The sequence below is a fragment of the Coccinella septempunctata genome, chromosome 4 (genome assembly GCF_907165205.1).
Source record: "Coccinella septempunctata chromosome 4, icCocSept1.1, whole genome shotgun sequence".
Classification (NCBI taxonomy): Eukaryota; Metazoa; Arthropoda; class Insecta; order Coleoptera; family Coccinellidae; genus Coccinella; species Coccinella septempunctata.
Genome location: NC_058192.1, coordinates 8,384,827 through 8,404,103, shown reverse-complemented (window position 1 = coordinate 8,404,103; position 19,277 = coordinate 8,384,827). Strand labels below are relative to the sequence as shown.

The following is a 19,277-nucleotide window of genomic DNA, read 5'->3' as shown; positions in this document are numbered from 1 at the left end:
GTGTTTTGTCCACTAAACATTTAGGGACAGGAATTACCACTTCTGCGGAGGATAATGTATTCAGTAGCCTACTACACACGAGTATCTTAATTTTCGTAATTTTTCCACTTGGAAAAAATGATTTTTGCTACTGGGTTAATTGATAATGTCGCAGTGGTGGTAGACCTGTAGGGATAGCATAAAATGATGTCCTTGTTGCGTACAGGTGCGAGTGATAGCCCGAAGCTCTGGTGTGCTCTGGGTTCAGACATGGGCTCACTGTCTCCACAGCAGGCAACCTCCAGGGTAAGCCACACACCTGTCGACTTACGCTTGTCCCGCTTGCCTTACTAATGTAGCTCTGCATGTTGCCCTTATGTGTTACATTAAAAGCCTCAGCACGTGGTTATTCAACAACTAAAACATTTTCGATTTCTCCATTACAGAATACTATGGAAGAGGCTCTGCAAGGTGATCATAAATCTTCAGCACCGCTACTGCAGAAATTATTATCGAGCGACTGCCAGTTGTAAATAAAGATAGAAATATACACTACTAGGTACCTCATCGGTTCTGTACCACCAGGCTGTAAATTTTGACAGGTTAGCTGTATCAAAGTGCATTACTACGTTGCTTGTTCATTTGAAGTGGGTAGTGCGCAGCATGTGCAATTGTAAATATAATAAGGACTCATTGTTTATATTTATATATATATATGTTATATTTTATTATTGGAGTTGTTTATAAATTTGATTTAGAATTCGATATTTGGTCGAAATGTCACGGCGATGCACAGGTATATGAATATAATGAAATAATTAACTGTAAATAGGATTGATAATTACAATTACAAATAATAGGGATTATTTGTGATGAACCCGATGACAGTACTGCTGCTGCCAGATGCGCCATGTAAATTTTTTCTAATGAGAGCCTCATTATATACTGTTGAAATAATATTTCGCTTAAGATTATAAAATAAAGATGGATAAGAGATTAAATTATAAAAGATATTTGTCAAAGAAAGTATAATTAAATTCCAGGAAATTTCATTGACCTAGTTCATAAGTCTGGTATACAACCGCTTCACTCAGTTTTCAAAATGAACGAAAATAAAACTATGTTCACAATATTCAAAAAAATGTACAAAATTAAAGTTATTCAAATTATTCTTCATAATTATGAATCTAAATAATGGATATAGTAGAATGTTGCGCGGAAATGTTTAAAAATGGTATGGGACCAATGAATTGGCGGTTGTAATTTTTTGAGCTTTAAACGACGAATATTCACTTATTATAAATAAATGGAATAATACTTACTTAACTCGCGACTACAAACTTAGCATCAGGTGGTGGTTTTAAGAGATATTTGTTGAAATGTGTGATATCCCTATTATTAACTGAAACAGAATGATCTATTTTTTGTAATTTAAGTCAATGTATGAAATATGTAAATCTGCTATAAATACCAAAGTTGATTGATGCCTCGCCCTGATGTTCAGACCAATGATTATTTAGCGCGTTGAAAGGAAAAGATTTGCGCTCGTTTATGATTTGAATATGTTAGTGTTGTCTTCCTTTTGTGAATGTTCAAGCTACGCATTACCAGGATATACTAACTGTTAATATTTTATACATAATTTAAAATACGTTATTTGGAAAGCTAGTTGTTGGAGATTGTGATAGGCAAGCGCCATGTTACTGTTGCTAGGACGGTTCCTAGACATTTATTACTAGTTACTAGCATTCATACTTCATTATTGTCAATTACACCCCTCCCATTAAATTTTAAAGGAACAAATTGACAGACAAACATTATTTAATTACACAGATATTTTTTGTACATTATTGGAGTTTTGAAATATCTATATATTAAAATAAAAATATAATTTCCATGAGACTTTGATTTCCCCCCTTTCAAATTTCCGAAACTGATATTTTTCAAAAAGAATCCTCAAATTTTAAGTCAGTAGTAGCATGCCATATCGACCAGCCTATCGATCAACAACAAAAAGTATGATATTACTTAATGAACCATGTGACATCTCGACTACTGATTTTTATAAATCAAATTATTATTAGGAACATGAAAAATAACTATTGGTTAGAATTAATTTTCTTTTGAATTTTTAGATTAAGGCAAATTGTCAGATATTGTTTAAATTTTAAATATCTTGTTACATCTCAAATTTTCAGATATATCTGAATGAAATTTATTTTCGAATGGAGAAAGAATCACAGACATAATTCTTACATTGTTAGGAGGGTGTGGTCTATAAAGACATCTATTGAATATAAAGTATTTTGGGACACAACATGTAATGATAAAATATATTTATAAATAAATAAACAATTATATGAAAATTAAACCTCTATTAAATTCCACTAAAAAAAATATTCGTTTATATCGTTTACATTACGCTAGTAGGAACATTATCCAATAAAATTTTATGGACAAAGCTAGAATTTAGTGGTTGTTTTTCTCTAACTAAACATAACAAACAGAAAAAATCAGAATCAACAACACACAAAATAATATCAAAAAATTGAAACAAAGTAAGTACACAATAGGTATAAGATTATCAGCAATTCCACATTAAAAAGTATACAGTTACTCTCTTGAACGTGGACCCTACAACCCTTAATATTCGTACATCGTATTCCACGCGAAGATTTTTAAATTAACAAAAGGTGTACACTTTCATTCAAATGATGAAAAAATATTTTTTGATGATCCAATATTCAACATCAGTCATGGTATTACAACAATTAATAGACGAAGTACATGCAATGTTTGATGTTTGAAACAAATTTAAAAAACAACCAAAAAAATTTAAATTTAACTAATTGATACATCATGAAAATATTGAAAATAGGCGACAATAGACTTGAAATATAATATATAGAAAATATCATTTGCATTCTATAAACGTAATACGATTGAAAAGGCTCTGACAATGTTTCTTCAGTTATGGAACGTAACTTTTTTTTAATGGAGGAACTTTTCTAAGACAAGCATACAATTAATAGATAACATCTTTGCAAAAGGAAGCATCGGTAATATCGATGAATATTTGTCGATATCTTGCGGCCTATATCTTCTATAATGAATACTGTCGAATGATATTGAATCACGTAGGTATATTGAAGAGTACGTAGTAAAATTCATAGCCAAACAATAACCGTTAATTGAAAAGTGAGAACATCGTCTTCATTTGCTAAATTAAGTATGGAATAAAAATTTCCTAAAGCATTTTTCGAGGGAAAATTTAATATCACATTAATTGCAATCGTTAAAAGGAGGCAAACCAAACAATTCCGGTTTGAAATCTAGTAAAGATTTCAATACTAAGGTGGCTGGTTTTCTCAACTCCTCCAAGACATCCTCGTTTGGAACAAGAACTGCCTGCATCCCAGCTGCTCTTGCTCCCCTTACGCCGTTGGGGGCATCTTCCAGCACGAGACACGATGACGGATCTGGTTTATCTGGAAACCTAGAGGCGCAGACCAAAAATATGTCCGGAGCAGGTTTTCCATGCTTCACTTCAGGATCTGTACTTCCACACACGATGTGATGAAACAGCGAAAAAAGCTTCTTGTGGTGTTGCGTTTTTATTTTCATAGAATCCTCAGCAGATGAAGTTGCGACAGCGATGGGAACCTTATGTTTGTGGAGATGTTCAACCAACCTTTGAGCACCGGGCATAAGTACAGGATTGGTCAATTCTTCGTCGACCCTTTGACGATATACCTTCAGAAATTCATCTCTTGTTATGGGTAAATTCAATGCCTCGATGGCAATTCGAGCAGTTTCCGGTTCTGGTGTACCCAAAATTCTCAGTTTCAGTTGTAAATCGTAGACCTTACCGAAACTGGCGGCAATTTCTGATAAAATTTTGTTGTAGATCGACTCTGATTCTATTAATAATCCATCCATATCGAATATAACGTGTGTTACTTTCTCAAAAGACATTGTGGTTCAAGGCAGTAAGATTGTGTAATGCGAAAGGCGTAAATGCAATATATACGTATTTTTTCAGAAGTTTTCTTCCACCAAACTAGTAACCCCCAAACTCCTTCTCTGGCCAGAATTTGGGTAGATTGTAACTGCATAAAAGAATCACAATTTGCTATATTCAAACTAAGTGGCACTACGCAATCCAAAAGCTCCACTAGGGTTAGGTATAACATTTAGCATGCTTTTCGGAAAAATGCTCTACTGCGAAGCTCAAAAAGGTCTATGATTCAGAGTGATGAGGGCGACAAAACTAGAGTGATTCTCTATAATACATATATTTATTTGATCCCATCAGATAGGCTTGATAATAATAGATAAGTTTTTATTAAGAGCCATGAACTCTGCATTTCTTCATGGAGTAGTCCCACAACTTCGCGCAGCTATCAGCGAAAAAACAAGGTATTCCACATCAAGGATTACCTTCAAAATCCCCTGACCAATCGAGCACGATTGGCACCAAATACAACTTTGGCAACAAAATGAGTAGGATTTTCACAATACCTTCGTGGTATTCTCTACACAGAGAAGATGCCAAGCAGGTATTGATGCAAGTGGAGGCCATACTTTGTACTGAGGGCGAATAAAACTATAAATTTCGGTGTTTCGTAGAATTTCATAATTTTTCAAATTTAGAATTTTTGATAGGTACTGTGAATACATAATAAGGAGTTATGCATACTGTTCTGCACAGCTTGCCTCCCAGATTCATTAGTTTTGCTCAGGAAATAGGTTTCTTTACTCGTTAACATTGTGGTTACGCACAAAAGAGATCCGATGACCTGAATGACCACCTCTAATCTTATCTTATCTGGGTTAACAGCTAGAATTATCGTGTAAAGTATATCTTCACCGATGAGGTTTCCTAAAATCTTTCAAATAGAACTGAGTGACATTGTGTGTCTAATAGAAAAACTGAATATGGCGGGTGATTCCTTGAAAAACAAAGAAGCAGGTAATGGGGAACCTCCTCCAAAATCTAGAACTAGCGTAAAGAAATTACAGTGCAGTCAATGAGGAAATGAAGGAAGCCGAAAATCTCGAAAGCTAGGCGATCATGATTGGGTGGATATAGCAGCAGAAGTGCATCATCGATTTACTACAAGTTGTGCAATTTTACATCATTCTTATAAGTCAATGAAATGAGCGTAATATCTGGTAGTATTGATGAAGCATTCAAAGCCGAAGGGTAGTAGTTGGTTTATGAAGGTGGATTTCACCAAGAATGAATTAAGGCTTTTCAGGAATGCGAATTCAACGAATGGAAATGAGAGGAAAGTGTTAACTACCGGTTATTAGTCACCAAGTAAATCAGCTTTACTCACAAAGCAGTCCAATGGATATACCAAAAAAAATTAGTTTCTAATCTTGGCAAAAACGTGACAAAACCACGTATGAACAAAACGAAACTGAAGGTTGAAATAAGGTTATAAATGTGACGTTCATAAAATATAAAAGCATGCGCTTTTAAAAAGTTTCCCTTTGCTAATTGGCTTTTATCGGAGACTTTGGCTCTGCTTTTATTTTATAGAGGAATCTTTGCTTCAACATTTCGAAGACATTCTTCTCCATCATCCAAGACCCTTCAGCTGAAGTTGAAAAGAACAAATTCGTCATTATAGACAAAGATTGTAGACCCTTTTTGATTATTGAACTATTTTTGCAAAGGGGGAGTAGGTAGAGCTCTTTCGGAAAGCATTCATTATACATACACACCGACTTTTGGGGGAGATTCCACCATTGCTAATGCCTTTTATACTCATTCCCTCAAAAATAGACCCCCACACAGAGGAGATTATACTATAAGTATATGTTATACTATAGTGTATAATCTTCATGTCTAGAGAACACGTTTGGCCAGTGGCCACTGCCGGCACTACCTCGACAATGATTGGCTTAGAACCGAAGAAGAAGAAAGTATCTCTATACTCTCCATAGACCTTGGTAGATGTTGATTATTCTGTGGGGAATGTTTACAAACAAATAACCTCACATTTAAACTCAGCGAAGCGATGAAGCACAAAATAATTAGACATTTTTTAATTACCTATAAGTCATAGTTTAAGAACGGAAAGAAAATGGGACAAACTACAACATTAAAGAAAATATCTCATCTGAATCGCTTCAAACTTCATTTGTGTTTTGCATTCGCATTCCTTCTTGGTTGTATGTTTTCCTTCAGTATTATGCCCATAGATAGAACTTGTAGAATAGAAGATTCTGATAGAGAATTCAACATAATGAAGAATTCCAAATTAAAAAATCCCGAGCTGATAATCCTGATCTTATCTGCACCTAATAACATTGAAAGAAGAAAAGTAATTCGTAAAACCTGGTTATCGTTAATTCCCCCAGATCAGGAAAACATTAGGGATAGCAAAAAATTCAAAGTGAAACATTTTTTCGCGATAGGCCATTTGGCCCTGAACAAAGATCAACTGAAGGAAATAGAGAAGGAGCAATATGAATATAACGATATATTGTTCATCCCTATTCAAGACAGTTATGCAAATTTAACATTGAAAGTACTGAAGAGCTTCGAATGGTTGAATGAGCAATATGATTATGGCTTGGGATTCAAATATGTTTTGAAATGTGATGATGATAGTTTTGTTCGTTTGGATAATTTCATCCATGAGCTAAAACATATTGAACTTTTATATTTGAAAACAAAATTATCAAGTGTCCAGAAGATGTCTGCTCAAAATAATTCTCCATATCTTCGAATCAATCTGCAAATCAACTCCAATGAAACGAAAAATAACCTTTCACTTTATTGGGGATATTTCGATGGGAGGGCAACTATGATGAGAAAAGGGAAATGGAAAGATCAAAATTGGATTGCCTGTGATAAATATATTCTATATGCTTTAGGTGGTGGTTATATTCTTTCGAAGAGACTCATAACTTATATTGCAAAAAATGCTGATTACTTGAGGTAGGCTTCAAGTAAAATCAATATGCTTATGAATTATTTCTGTAAATCTGATATATCTTCATCCAAAGCAAGTTTTGCCCACCAATTTATAAGTAAATTGGACCTTTTCAGGCTGTTCAATGCTGAGGATGTGAGTGTGGGATTTTGGTTGTCTCCTATTGATAATATACTACGGATTCATGACATTAGATTTGATACAGAATGGACATCAAGAGGATGCCAGAACTTTTTCCTCATTTCTCATAATATTCAACCAGAGAAAATGCAAGAAATGATCTCAAATATAAAGTCGCATAAAGTGTTATGCTCTAGTCCACATCTTAAGAGGAATTTCTACCATTATAATTGGTCAGTGCCACCTAGTCAATGTTGTAAAACAAAATAAAAATTTAGAGATATATTAAATCACTTTTATAGTCCACAATTGGACAATTTATCCCACATTAAAAGAGCTCTACAGGTTTTAGAATAATCAAAATGAACAATATATAAATGGAAGTCAAGAACTATAGCTATTCTTTTTATAAAACATTTTTATTCATAGAAAGAGGAACATAAGAAAATTAACAAGAATGAAGTTTACTAATAGGTATAAACTTTGAAGACAATTATCGTATTCCATTTGATTCATTGAGATTTTGAAAGTGAAAGAAAGTCAAGCTCAATAAATAGTCATATGTACAAAGATATTCCCTCATCTAATTACATCCAAAACACCTAGAAGTTATCAGGTAACTGAATCAATGGCAAGTTAAAATCTATTCACATCTTCAAAATTGGTTATGATCATAACACAAGTAGGTACATCAACAAAAACAATTCTAAAATCTGAACTAGTTCAAAATCAGTTTATATGACCAACGTTTTGTCGGAGTCCCACTTTGGTTGATGAGATTTCTTCCGTCTCCTAATGGTACTATCAGTTGGCGGAGTGTTCTCACATTGTACCTTAGTCTTAAGTCCTTTTTTGTCTCGGAAGACAGGGATTTTACTAATATCATAATTGAGTTTTGTAGGTTTATCACTAACTTTGAGTTTATTTCTTTTTGGTTCAGAGATTTGATTTCTATCTTTCATGGGAGTACGTTTTTTTGATTGATTTTTATCGTTCAAATATTCTTTTGAAATTATTTTTTTGAAGGAGAAATTTTCATTATTCTCATGAATTATTTTTGTCAATTTCTTATCAAACTCTTGAACATCAGCAGTCAAATCAATGATTGGTTCCTTTGAATCATTATTATCAATATGAGGAACTGTTTTGGTGTCCTCAGTGGTGAGAACAGAAATATTTCCGATAAGATCTTCAACTATATCAGCCATTATTTGCTCAGTATTAGCTGCATTTGTGGTTAGTGACTCAATTTCTAATTGAGGCATTTCATTCACATTTTCAGAAATATTAGCATCTTTAGGATTTGCATCACTCAGTTGAGGAGCTACATTTTCTTCAATTGCCACGTCTATTGCCTCTATATTGTGAGGATGAACCTCTACTTCTTCGGTGTTTTGTAGTTGGTTATTCTCACCAGCCAGTTTCAGAAGTGATTCAGAATTGTCACATTCTACAGTATCTGCAACTTCTTTCAGTTGGCACTGATCAGTCGTATTGTTGAAATCAACTTCACCAATCTTTTGAACTATCTGTATGGGTGTTCTGAGAATATCTTTACTTGGAGATCTTGGATCACAATTCTTATGTTCAACAATATCACACATAGGAATTTCATTGATGCTTATAGTCAAACTCTTATCTAATGACTTATTTTTAACAAAATCATCCAAATTTGTTTCTGTGAAATCAATATTCGTCTCCAATAATCCCACAAAAGATTTTCTTTTCTCATTACATTTTTTGAATGTTGGAACACTACTAATGAGCTTTGGAGGCGATACTGGAGCAGAATCACAGTCTTTTTTATTTTTGCTTGACAGAGTAGGAGAGTAACTAATGTTTCTTCGAGCATTGTCTAGTATTTTATTATGCAGTTTTTTTGGACATTTGGATTGATTATCCTTGATAATGATTGGAGTTCTTTCGAATTGATCAGTTGGTGAACGGGGATCTACGACATGTTTCAAGTGTGACATGGCTTTGTCATTTGTCTGTATCGGTATCTGAAAGATTGGGAACTTCCATCAACTCAAAAATATTTGTAAAGTAGAGGAAGAAGAACCACAGTACCAAGGAAGGCAATAGATAGGCCAGGTGAAAAAACACGAAAATTATTAAACGATTTGTTAAGTTTTGAAACTTACCTCTATGGGTGTTCGAAAAATATCGTCACTTGGTGACCTGGGGTCTAGGCGAGAAACATCCTCAGAATTTGAATTAATGCATTTAATTGGCGTGGACGGAGGACTATTAGTCGGAGTCTTTACTTTTCCAGCTTTTCCATCGATAGATTTCAGTTTGCTTTCTGAAGAGCCCATATTGTTCCTTTGGATTCGAGAACGAAATATTGTCCACTAGTTGCCACAGGGCACAGTCAACTAGTGTATCCTATTGTAGAAATTGTAAAAAGGACTGAAGAGACAGATTTGAAAAGGATTTGTGAATTATGACCGTTACAATTTTCCGTTGAAATAAACAAAGTCGTTCGCATGTGTTAAAATCCGCACCATAGAACTATCGGTGTTGATCAATCCATAATAGCCCCTATGGCTTTTCTTTTAACCAGCATGGAAAAACTGTATTTTTAGTAAGAGACACGGGATTGATAGGAACAAAATGAACAAATATCAATATTTGTAATGCAAATGTCACAGTGGCATCAAAGCATTCAAAAATAAGGGTGATACTTTGAATTATAATGATACTAGTTGAAAATGGTATTCTGGAAGAAAAAAGATAATGCAACTGCAGCGAATGCTGCTCAATCAATTTCTCAAAGAGAATCTGCTGACGGTCGTTCTCATGTAACTATACTGGATCCTCGAGAAGTAGGTGAACTATTAATTTTGTATTTTTGCTCTCATCGATTTTATTTCAGTCCCCTGCTACAGGTTCCCGAATGGGAGATCTTATCACATTGAACGTGAGTCTATAATTTTTAAGGTTTTGAATGACTACCATTCGTCATTCAAATTAATCTCTTTGAAATCTATTGAATTCAATACCCAAATTATGGTTCATATCAAGAAGATTATATATTCTTAATATTAATGCATTAATCTCAATTCTGGTTCATCAAAAAGAAATTAATGGTGGATGCGACAAAGCCTAAATGTGCGGTTCACTCATTACCAGAAGCACAAATTGATACCATTCCATAATTTCGTTATCATGAGAAAATGAATGTGCGAGAATTGACCAGGTAGAGACATTGAGAAAGCAGGCATATTTTCTTAATGAGAAACGATTAACGTAATGCAGTTATTTTACTTTTGGCGGAAAAATCGTGTTTTCTTTTTATTTGGTTTAACCTTGTCAGCCAGCGGCTTCTTTACTAATTTTTTAAACTCTAGGAATTATACCATAGGAAGTACCTAAAGCGTCGCTTCTTTTATAACTTGTCGGGTTCTTCTCAGGATTTTGGCGACTTTTGGAGTAGCAGAGCAGAGTTTGTATTTGCAACATTACTTTATTGTCTCAATATAGGAAATTTATGGAGATTTCCAACGCAAGCCATGAGATATGGAGAAGGTAAATTTAGATTTTTTGATTTTTATCATCACACGAAGATGTCTTCATTTATAGAGTCTGAGCGAAATTAATTATATTTGAATGGAAGCGATGATTTAAAATTATGTTTTTTTTGTACTCCTGAGTGCCAGAACTTCCTCTCTGTATGAGGCAGTTCTAATCCAGAGAAATCATTTTTATTACTATTTCAGGTGCTTTCTTTTACGTCTACATAATTTTAAGTGTAATTTTTGGCATTCCACTACTGTTTTTCGAAGTCGCAATCGGACAATATACAAATAAAGGGTTGATGAAAGTTTTTCACATCATTCCCGTAGCTGAAGGTGAGTTTTATTCCATATTGTCTATATTGTATGAGTATTAAAGCTCTGTTGTTCGAAATAGAATGCTAAGTGCCGGTTGGCCAATTTTTTATCCTGCTTATGGTTAATCTTTTATTGCAGGTATAAGCTGCTCGATGGTTTTCTACAGTAATACTGTTATTCATGTTTTTGATATGATCAACATATTCAATTTTATATATTTCTTCTCCTTCGTCCGTACAAGAGCTCCACTGTCCACCAGGGACCATTATGGTGAGATGTGTTTTTACGAGAATCGGACCAACAGTTTAGAGAATTTGCATTTCTTGTGAGTAAACTATCATAGGTGATTTGTATGAAATCCCAATCGTAGAGTTCAGGTTTTTGCCTTCGTGGGCCAATTCGAAGTGGAAAATTTTCGAAATGAAATCGCATTGATGAAATTTTCCCCTTGGGGCGTCATCAACATTTTCAGAAACGAAGTTGTTATGGTCAGCGATGATCTGAACTGCTCGTTCAACGCCAGGAATCTGTGCATAATTTTCGTCTTCTGGTTGATGATCTGGGTGTACACGGCCAACGAATACACTGTGAAGAAACACGTGAGTCTTCATCGATCCAACCAACCGAAATCAAAGTCATATTTTTTTTTTAGTTCACGATGACAGTTTACGTAGGTACGATTATTGTACTGACCGTCACCTTGATAGCAGCTACAACAGTACCAGGAGCACCAGATGGAATAATACGCCTTCTATCCCCGCCTTGGTCGAATTTCAATTCCTATAAAGTAATTTGACACACTTTGAAACTTTAACGGCCTTTTCTTTTAAAATTTCACCGATTTCAGCTGTATCTTCACGCGTTCCAGCAGGTTCTCATTACGTTAGGGTTGGGTATGGGGCCCCTGATAAATTTTGGTTCTTATACCACTTTCAGAACCCCAATAAATATCGATGCCGTCACTGTTACCTTGTGTACCTTGGTAGCTACTTGCATTATGACGTGGATAGTTTTTGCTGCAGTTGGTGTTTACGGCCATGAACTAGGATACTCTCCTGCTGTTTTGGAGGGACAAGGTAACTACGAAGAGCTGGAAAGGTGAAATATTGTCGTAATTTAAACCTTCACTTGTCTGAAAAAAATTGCGCTGAAGCTACTACAAAAGGAAAGTGTAAAAGATTCATTTTAATAAATTAGTAGAAAAAAGGGCTGATGCAATTCACGAATCTGTCTAATTTCTGCTCAGACAGACTAGGTCAAACGAGTGGAAGTACCTGGAGTTCTAGTTACTCGATGGATGTTCACAAATTTTCCTCTCTGATAGAAACTAAACCAGTTAATACCATAATACCCAAATTTTACTTTTCTTGTTAAACTGCCTGATGAAATACCTACTTTCGAAGGTATTTGTTTGAGCAGGATTCGAATTCTGTTTTCAGAATACTACGTTCATACACTCCTATCCAAACTTTTCATAAGACTGCCAACGGGATACAAGAATTTGAACATATTTCTATTTTATGGAGCATTTTTCTCTGCAGGATTTTACGTTTCAGTAAGTTTTGTTTTGTAATTTAAAGGAATACCGTTATTTGAACATAAAATTATGCTTTCGTTTCAATATAAAAATGAAATCAGAAGTTTTTAACGTTTTTAACAAAGAACAAGGTAATTTGCTCAAATTAACGCATACATGCAATCTTGTTTTTGTGATTCTTTCACCAAGTTGAGGATCATTTTCGATTAAAATTGAGAGTATTATAAAGTACTATATTATCAATTAAAATAGGTCCTTTCGTTTGCATAAAAAGTGGAACACTTTTCTACACTCGATTTGATTTACATGAGTTTATCTACTCATAGTCAAAAGGAGATGTAGATAAACTAAACCTCCTCTACACTGGTGTAAATTCAATCAGCAAACGAATACTAATGTAGGAAATGTAATAATTTCCTCGAAAATAAATTCACATGCCGAATTCCTACAACAAATTCGACGAGAAAATCAAAACGGAGAAACATAGGAAACCACTCCTCCTTCGTCGTACAATTTCATTGGTGCAGAGAAAATGTTCCTAAAATGGTATAAAAAGAACCCATATGGAAAGCAAAATTCATTCACACTCACACTCAGCGATCGAGACAGACGACCACCAGCTAAGAAAATTACGCATATCGCTTCCGCATTCCAAGCCTGCACAAAAAAGGTTTTTCTTAAAACCACTCCAGCTACTCGAAGACCTGCGGTCCCAACACATCTGGCAACAATTATCAGGGCGACACTTGACCTGCATCCCGAGCCTGCATTCCGGACGTCAACAGTGACCGCACATTAGGGCGAAACAAATTCGTTTTTGTTAAAACGACATTGCACATATTTTACTCTTCAGGGCAACCCTCATAAAAGTTGGGTTGAATAAAAACTGTGATATTCTGTGGGAATATTTTATTTCACTTCCCTTTTCCCTGAAAATACTAACGATAGTTCCAGCTCAACAGACTATTCAACCCACAAATTGGTGACCCCGACGTGATCGAAAAGAAGCCCCGAAGAAAAATGGAACAACAAGCAGCCCAGGTCTCAAGAGTCGCCGTTCGGATCCCAGAATTTGTAGCCACCGATCCCGAACTATGGTTTGCCATGGCTGAAGGAAGTTTTCTTTGCTCCGGAGTGACACAAGACCGGACTAAGTTTGGCTACATCGTAGGAGCCCTGCCAGCAAAATTTGCCGCCGAGGTTAAGGACATAATCATGAATCCACCTACCAACGGGGCCTACGAGAAATTGAAGATGGAGCTGGTGCGACGTCTGAGTGCCTCCCAAGAAGAGAAGACCCGCCGCCTACTGGAACGAGAGGAAATGGGAGATCGTAAGCCATCACAATTCCTTCGACATTTACAGGGACTCGCAGATCGAACCGTCCCAGATGCCCTGATGAAATCCCTGTGGATGAGCCGGCTACCCAAGTGTGTCCAGGTGTCATTGGCCATCATCAAGGACAAAAATCTCGAAGAGTTGGCAACCCATGCAGACCATATAATGGAAGCCTCCCGACCCGTCCACCAGAGAGCAGAGACAACCAACATAGAGGCCATCATCGATAGGAAGCTGGAGCAGATGTTCTTAGGACTGAACCTGGAGATAGCAACCCTGCGGGCAGAGCTGGCAGCACACCACCGAGAGCGACCCAAGAGAGATGGTAGCCGAAGCCGTTCCCACGACCGTCGAAGAAGCCAGAGTCGCAGACGATCGCCAACTGACGGACACTGCTGGTACCATACGAGATTTGGAGCCAGGTCCACGAAGTGCGTGCAGCCCTGCAACTACACCTCGGGAAACGAAGGGGGCCTTCACTAGAAGCGGCCAGTGATCCCAGCCCAACGACGCGCCGCTTGTTCATCACGGATCAGGACTCCAAGTTGCAGTTCCTGGTCGACACTGGAGCAGACCTGTGCGTCTTCCCACGCAGCGCAGTCACTGGCAGACGAGAGAAGTCCGACTACGTCCTTTCAGCAGCCAATGGGACACCCATCGCCACGTACGGTACAACCACCCTCACGCTGAACCTAGGACTACGCCGAGATTTCACATGGAGGTTCGTCATAGCAGACGTATCAAAACCCATCATCGGCGTCGACTTCTTGAGTTTTTACAACCTGCTAGTGGACGTGAGGAACCGAAGACTTTTGGACGGAACCACCCAACTCACTACCCAAGGAGAAGTGGCTGAGTGCTCCATCCCAGAAGTCAAGACTGTCAACGGATCCTCCAGGTATCATGATCTACTAACGCATTTTCCAGAGATCACCAGACCTGCAGGAGCACCAGGACGCATCAGGCACAACACGAGGCATCACATCAAGACGATGCCTGGACCACCAGTAGCTTCGAGACCACGACGTTTGGCACCAGATAAGTACAAAGCAGCCAAAAAGGAGTTCGAAGCCATGCTACGACTAGGAATCGCCCGTCCATCCAAGAGTCCATGGTCATCCCCACTGCATCTCGCACCAAAGAAAGGTTCTGAAGAATGGAGACCGTGTGGAGACTACCGTGCCCTAAACGCCCGGACTGTCCCCGATCAGTATCCCGTGAGACACATCCAGGACTACGCCCATATCCTCCAGGGGAAGAAAATTTTCTCAACCCTCGATCTAGTGAGGGCATACAACCAGATTCCCTTGGCCGAAGAAGATGTTCCCAAGACCGCCATCACGACGCCATTTGGACTGTTCGAGTTCCCAGTCATGACGTTTGGACTACGGAACGCAGCACAGACTTTCCAAAGATTCATCGATGAGGTTCTACAAGGACTGGACTTCTGCTTCTGCTACATTGATGACGTACTAATCGCCTCATCGTCGGAAGAAGAACACATGGAACATCTTCGGATCATCTTCGAGAGGTTCCGCAACTACTCCATCGTCCTCAACCCAGCCAAGTGTATCTTTGGACAACCAGAAGTAAAGTTCCTTGGTTACCTCGTCTCTACCGATGGAACAAGACCACTGCCACACAGAATCCAAGACATACTGGGGTACAGTCAACCAACAACCGCCAAAGACCTTCGAAGATTCCTGGGTATGATAAACTTCTATCGTCGTTTCATACCCCGAGCATCACAGACACTTGGACCTCTCCACGACCTGCTTGTGCCAAAACTGAAAGGAAAGGCGAAGATATCATGGACCCCAGAAGCCACTGCAGCCTTTGAAGAAGGGAAGAAGATGCTAGCTTCAGCCTTGCTTGCGCATCCCAAGGACGCCGCTCCTCTAGCCTTAGTAACCGACGCGTCAGACACTGCAGTAGGAGCTACTCTACAACAGTTGGTCAACAGCGAATGGCAACCACTGGCATTCTTCTCCAAGAAACTGTCACCACCAGAGACTCGTTATGGAGCATACGACCGTGAACTGCTAGCCATCTACCTAGCCATCAAACACTTCAGACACATGGTAGAGGCCCGAAACTTTACCATTTTCACGGATCACAAGCCATTGACGTATGCCTTCAAGCAGAAGCCAGAGAAGTGCTCGCCCAGACAGTTCCGCCATCTGAATAATATATCGCAATTCTCCACCGACATACGCTACGTACCAGGATTGCAGAATGTCGTCGCTGATGCCCTTTCAAGAGTAGACGAAGTGACTCCAATCTTGGACTATGCAGCATTGGCCACATCGCAAGAAGATGACAACGAACTGCAGAGATATCTTCAAGGTGACACAGGATTGCTGCTACGGAAGATGAAACCACATGGGTCAGAAATCGCTGTGTACTGTGATACATCCACACCTCAGGCACGTCCATTTCTCACCAAATCATTCCGCAGAGCAGCCTTCGATACCATTCACAGACTGGCACATCCCGGAGTGAATGCATCCATCAAAATGGTCAAACAACGTTTCGTATGGCCTTCAATCAACGCAGACTGCAGAAAATGGTCCCGCAGCTGTATAGAGTGTCAGCGAGCCAAAGTCACTCGCCACGTCAATGCTCCACTAGGTACTTTCATGCCACCAACACGTCGATTCGACCACGTGCACATGGACATCATCACCATGCCACACTCTGAGGGCTACCGATACTGCCTCACTTGCGTCGACCGATTCACTAGATGGCCAGAAGCCATCCCACTCCAAAACCATCGCCAGAGAATTTTACACAAACTGGATAGCGAGGTTCGGTACTCCACTTCGGATCACCACTGATCAGGGAAGACAATTCGAGTCGAGCCTGTTCAACGAATTAAATAAGTTGACTGGCACGAATCATATCCGAACTACCGCCTATCACCCAGCAGCAAACGGCATGGTGGAGAGAATCCATCGACAACTTAAGGCAGCAATAAAATGCCACCAGAACGACCGATGGACCGAAACACTCCCAACCGTCCTCCTCGGAATGCGAGCAGCCTGGCGAGAAGACCTAAAAGCAACGGCAGCAGAACTAGTTTATGGAGAGCCACTCAGATTGCCTGGAGAGTTCATGGATTCCAGAAGTACGGATGACAGCGAGAACACATCCGACTTCATAGTGAACCTGAGGCAACAAATGCGAGAAATAAGGCCCACTGATGGAAGCCACCACGTAGAGCGGACCAGCTTTATATTCAAGGACTTGGTAACTTCACCTTACGTTTTCGTCCGGCATGATGGTCCGAAGAAAGGCCTGCAAAACCCCTACGACGGACCATACGAAGTGTTGAGTCGAAGTCCAAAACACTTCGTAATAAAAATAAACGGCAAGGAAACGACAGTGACAATCGACAGGTTAAAACCAGCCTACGTCATCGCGGACGACGATAGGAAGAACCAGCCGATGCAAGAACACCCTGTAGAACCCGATAGAGAAGATCAAACTCCAGCCCAGGAAAGAACAACTACTAGATCAGGCAGAAGAGTTCATTTTCCCAAGAGATTTCTACAATATGTTTCGTAACTTCGTCACTGGTGGGGGAGTGTGTAGGAAATGTAATAATTTCCTCGAAAATAAATTCACATGCCGAATTCCTACAACAAATTCGACGAGAAAATCAAAACGGAGAAACATAGGAAACCACTCCTCCTTCGTCGTACAATTTCATTGGTGCAGAGAAAATGTTCCTAAAATGGTATAAAAAGAACCCATATGGAAAGCAAAATTCATTCACACTCACACTCAGCGATCGAGACAGACGACCACCAGCTAAGAAAATTACGCATATCGCTTCCGCATTCCAAGCCTGCACAAAAAAGGTTTTTCTTAAAACCACTCCAGCTACTCGAAGACCTGCGGTCCCAACACATCTGGCAACAATTATCAGGGCGACACTTGACCTGCATCCCGAGCCTGCATTCCGGACGTCAACAGTGACCGCACATTAGGGCGAAACAAATTCGTTTTTGTTAAAACGACATTGCACATATTTTACTCTTCAGGGCAACCCTCATAAAAGTTGGGTTGAATAAAAACTGTGATATTCTGTGGGAATATTTTATTTCACTTCCCTTTTCCCTGAAAATACTAACGATAGTTCCAGCTCAACAGACTATTCAACCCACACTAAAATCGAGTGTAGAAAGTGCTACACTTTTTATGCAAACGAAAGGACCTAATATTTCAAGCAGTAAAAAAGGATTCTTTCATGTGCAAGTGAAAATCTCAGAAAAACAATAAAATACTGAGTAATTCCATATAACATCGTTTGTGTGCAGAGTTGAACCTTCCCTACCATTAATTCAACAACAAATCCGAATCCCTTCCATCTCTCATGCAAATTTCAGGTGAAATACTCAGAATTGTTGGTGCAGCTTTTATACTCGAAATGGGATATTAACCCCAAGTATAACACCAGGATTATATTTGCTCTCTGCATTGGGCAATTCTTCATAGCCATTGGCATGTTCAGTGAGGTTGGTCTCTTCAGTGTAGTTTTTCTCTAATAGGTTGTAAATATCGAAATCATCCAATTTTCAGCATGGTATCAGACTGCTATACTGGGGAGCAACGAATATATTCACGGTTTTTTCCGTTTTAACGTTGGTAATATTGGAAACTATGGCTGTGGTTTTTATATATAGAATGCGCAACTTTTGCGAAGATGTGGAGTTCATGATTGGTTGCAAACCCAACTGGTGGTATAGAATAATTTGGTACATCACTCCTTTCATTTATTTGGTAAGATATTTCAATCTTTTTATTAATGCTGTTCAGTAAATTGCTGAAGAGATTTGAGTTAATGGGTTTTCACCAAAATATCAATAAAGCACATTCTACTGTGTTAAAACTGTGAAGTTTTTCTTGAATGTTGATACCGGAGAATAGATTCTCGATTGTAGATGTGGGTCTCGAACAAATAATCTAATTTTTTTGATTTTTCTTCATTTCAGATCGTTTTGGCTGTAACCTGTTTTGAATACTGTCAAATTGGTGTTGATGGTTATGATATTTTTGCTTTCGTTGTGTATTTGGTTGTTGTGTGGATACCGGTGATATCTCATGCAATATACGCATGTGTTTCTGAACATAGGAAAGGGGTGAGCTTCATTCTTCAACTATGTATGGGTATATATCAAATAACTTCGCAGAAAATGGTCTCATATGACAGGAAATATCACATATGATGTTTTGTGGCACTTTCCAAATTATTCGCTCATATTATTTGTTCTAGCAAATCTCCAGAATTTTTTATCCTCGAGAGGTACAGACTGCTTTTCAAGATTACATGAATTGGAGGGAAACAGCATCTCTGAATTCAAGGGATATGTGAGGATATAAATGACGAACTGTTTGTTGTTGATATTGAAAGATAAGAGTATTGAATAAAAGAAAAAAGAAATTTATTGAATTTTTTCTAAAATTCTCCTCTAATTGTTTTATTTACTTGTAATTTAATTATGCCATATTAAA

General features: G+C 38.1%; 5 protein-coding genes across 22 annotated transcripts in view; 3 read left to right on the top strand and 2 right to left on the bottom strand.

Moving 5' to 3' along the window:
• Positions 1–1,874, top strand: part of LOC123312191 (nuclear receptor coactivator 2) — a 175,397-nt gene extending 173,523 nt beyond the window's left edge. For 12 of the 16 annotated variants that reach the window (XM_044896467.1, XM_044896468.1, XM_044896475.1 and 9 more), the window contains 2 exons: positions 206–285; positions 426–1,874. In XM_044896467.1, coding sequence (XP_044752402.1) covers positions 206–285; positions 426–512 — 167 coding nt within the window. In that variant the 3' untranslated portion in view covers positions 513–1,874. The remainder of the gene's footprint in view (positions 1–205; positions 286–425) is intronic. The other 4 variants (XM_044896474.1, XM_044896470.1, XM_044896463.1 and 1 more) reach the window with 1 other exon arrangement.
• Positions 1,875–3,202: 1,328 nt separating this feature from the next.
• LOC123311089 (probable pseudouridine-5'-phosphatase) lies at positions 3,203–5,477 on the bottom strand. Its single transcript, XM_044894865.1, has 2 exons — positions 5,322–5,477; positions 3,203–4,088 (listed from the first exon to the last, which is right to left on the bottom strand). The coding sequence occupies exon 2, from the start codon at positions 3,952–3,954 to the stop codon at positions 3,262–3,264; it is 693 nt and encodes a 230-aa protein (XP_044750800.1). The 5' UTR covers positions 3,955–4,088; positions 5,322–5,477; the 3' UTR covers positions 3,203–3,261.
• A 489-nt stretch (positions 5,478–5,966) lies between these two features.
• LOC123311551 (beta-1,3-galactosyltransferase 6) lies at positions 5,967–7,332 on the top strand. Its single transcript, XM_044895587.1, has 2 exons — positions 5,967–6,934; positions 7,046–7,332. Exons 1-2 carry the CDS (start codon positions 6,075–6,077, stop codon positions 7,317–7,319), a joined length of 1,134 nt encoding a protein of 377 aa, XP_044751522.1. The 5' UTR covers positions 5,967–6,074; the 3' UTR covers positions 7,320–7,332.
• Positions 7,333–7,449: 117 nt separating this feature from the next.
• Positions 7,450–9,546, bottom strand: LOC123311550. The gene is made up of 2 exons (XM_044895586.1): positions 9,194–9,546; positions 7,450–9,052 (listed from the first exon to the last, which is right to left on the bottom strand). The coding sequence occupies exons 1-2, from the start codon at positions 9,365–9,367 to the stop codon at positions 7,784–7,786; spliced, it is 1,443 nt and encodes a 480-aa protein (XP_044751521.1). The 5' UTR covers positions 9,368–9,546; the 3' UTR covers positions 7,450–7,783.
• Positions 9,547–9,688: 142 nt separating this feature from the next.
• LOC123312326 (sodium-dependent proline transporter-like) lies at positions 9,689–19,190 on the top strand. 3 transcript variants are annotated; one of them, XM_044896695.1, is made up of 13 exons: positions 9,689–9,877; positions 9,928–9,972; positions 10,466–10,580; positions 10,772–10,903; positions 11,024–11,210; positions 11,358–11,484; positions 11,538–11,672; positions 11,733–11,961; positions 12,325–12,440; positions 18,152–18,280; positions 18,345–18,545; positions 18,758–18,904; positions 19,039–19,190. In XM_044896695.1, the coding sequence occupies exons 1-13, from the start codon at positions 9,764–9,766 to the stop codon at positions 19,135–19,137; spliced, it is 1,776 nt and encodes a 591-aa protein (XP_044752630.1). In that variant the 5' UTR covers positions 9,689–9,763; the 3' UTR covers positions 19,138–19,190. The 3 variants fall into 3 exon arrangements, with proteins under 3 accessions (XP_044752630.1, XP_044752629.1, XP_044752631.1); XM_044896694.1 differs by having other exon boundaries at positions 10,403–10,580; XM_044896696.1 differs by lacking the exon at positions 19,039–19,190 and having other exon boundaries at positions 10,403–10,580; positions 18,345–18,520; positions 18,758–18,894.
• Positions 19,191–19,277: the final 87 nt, after the last annotated feature.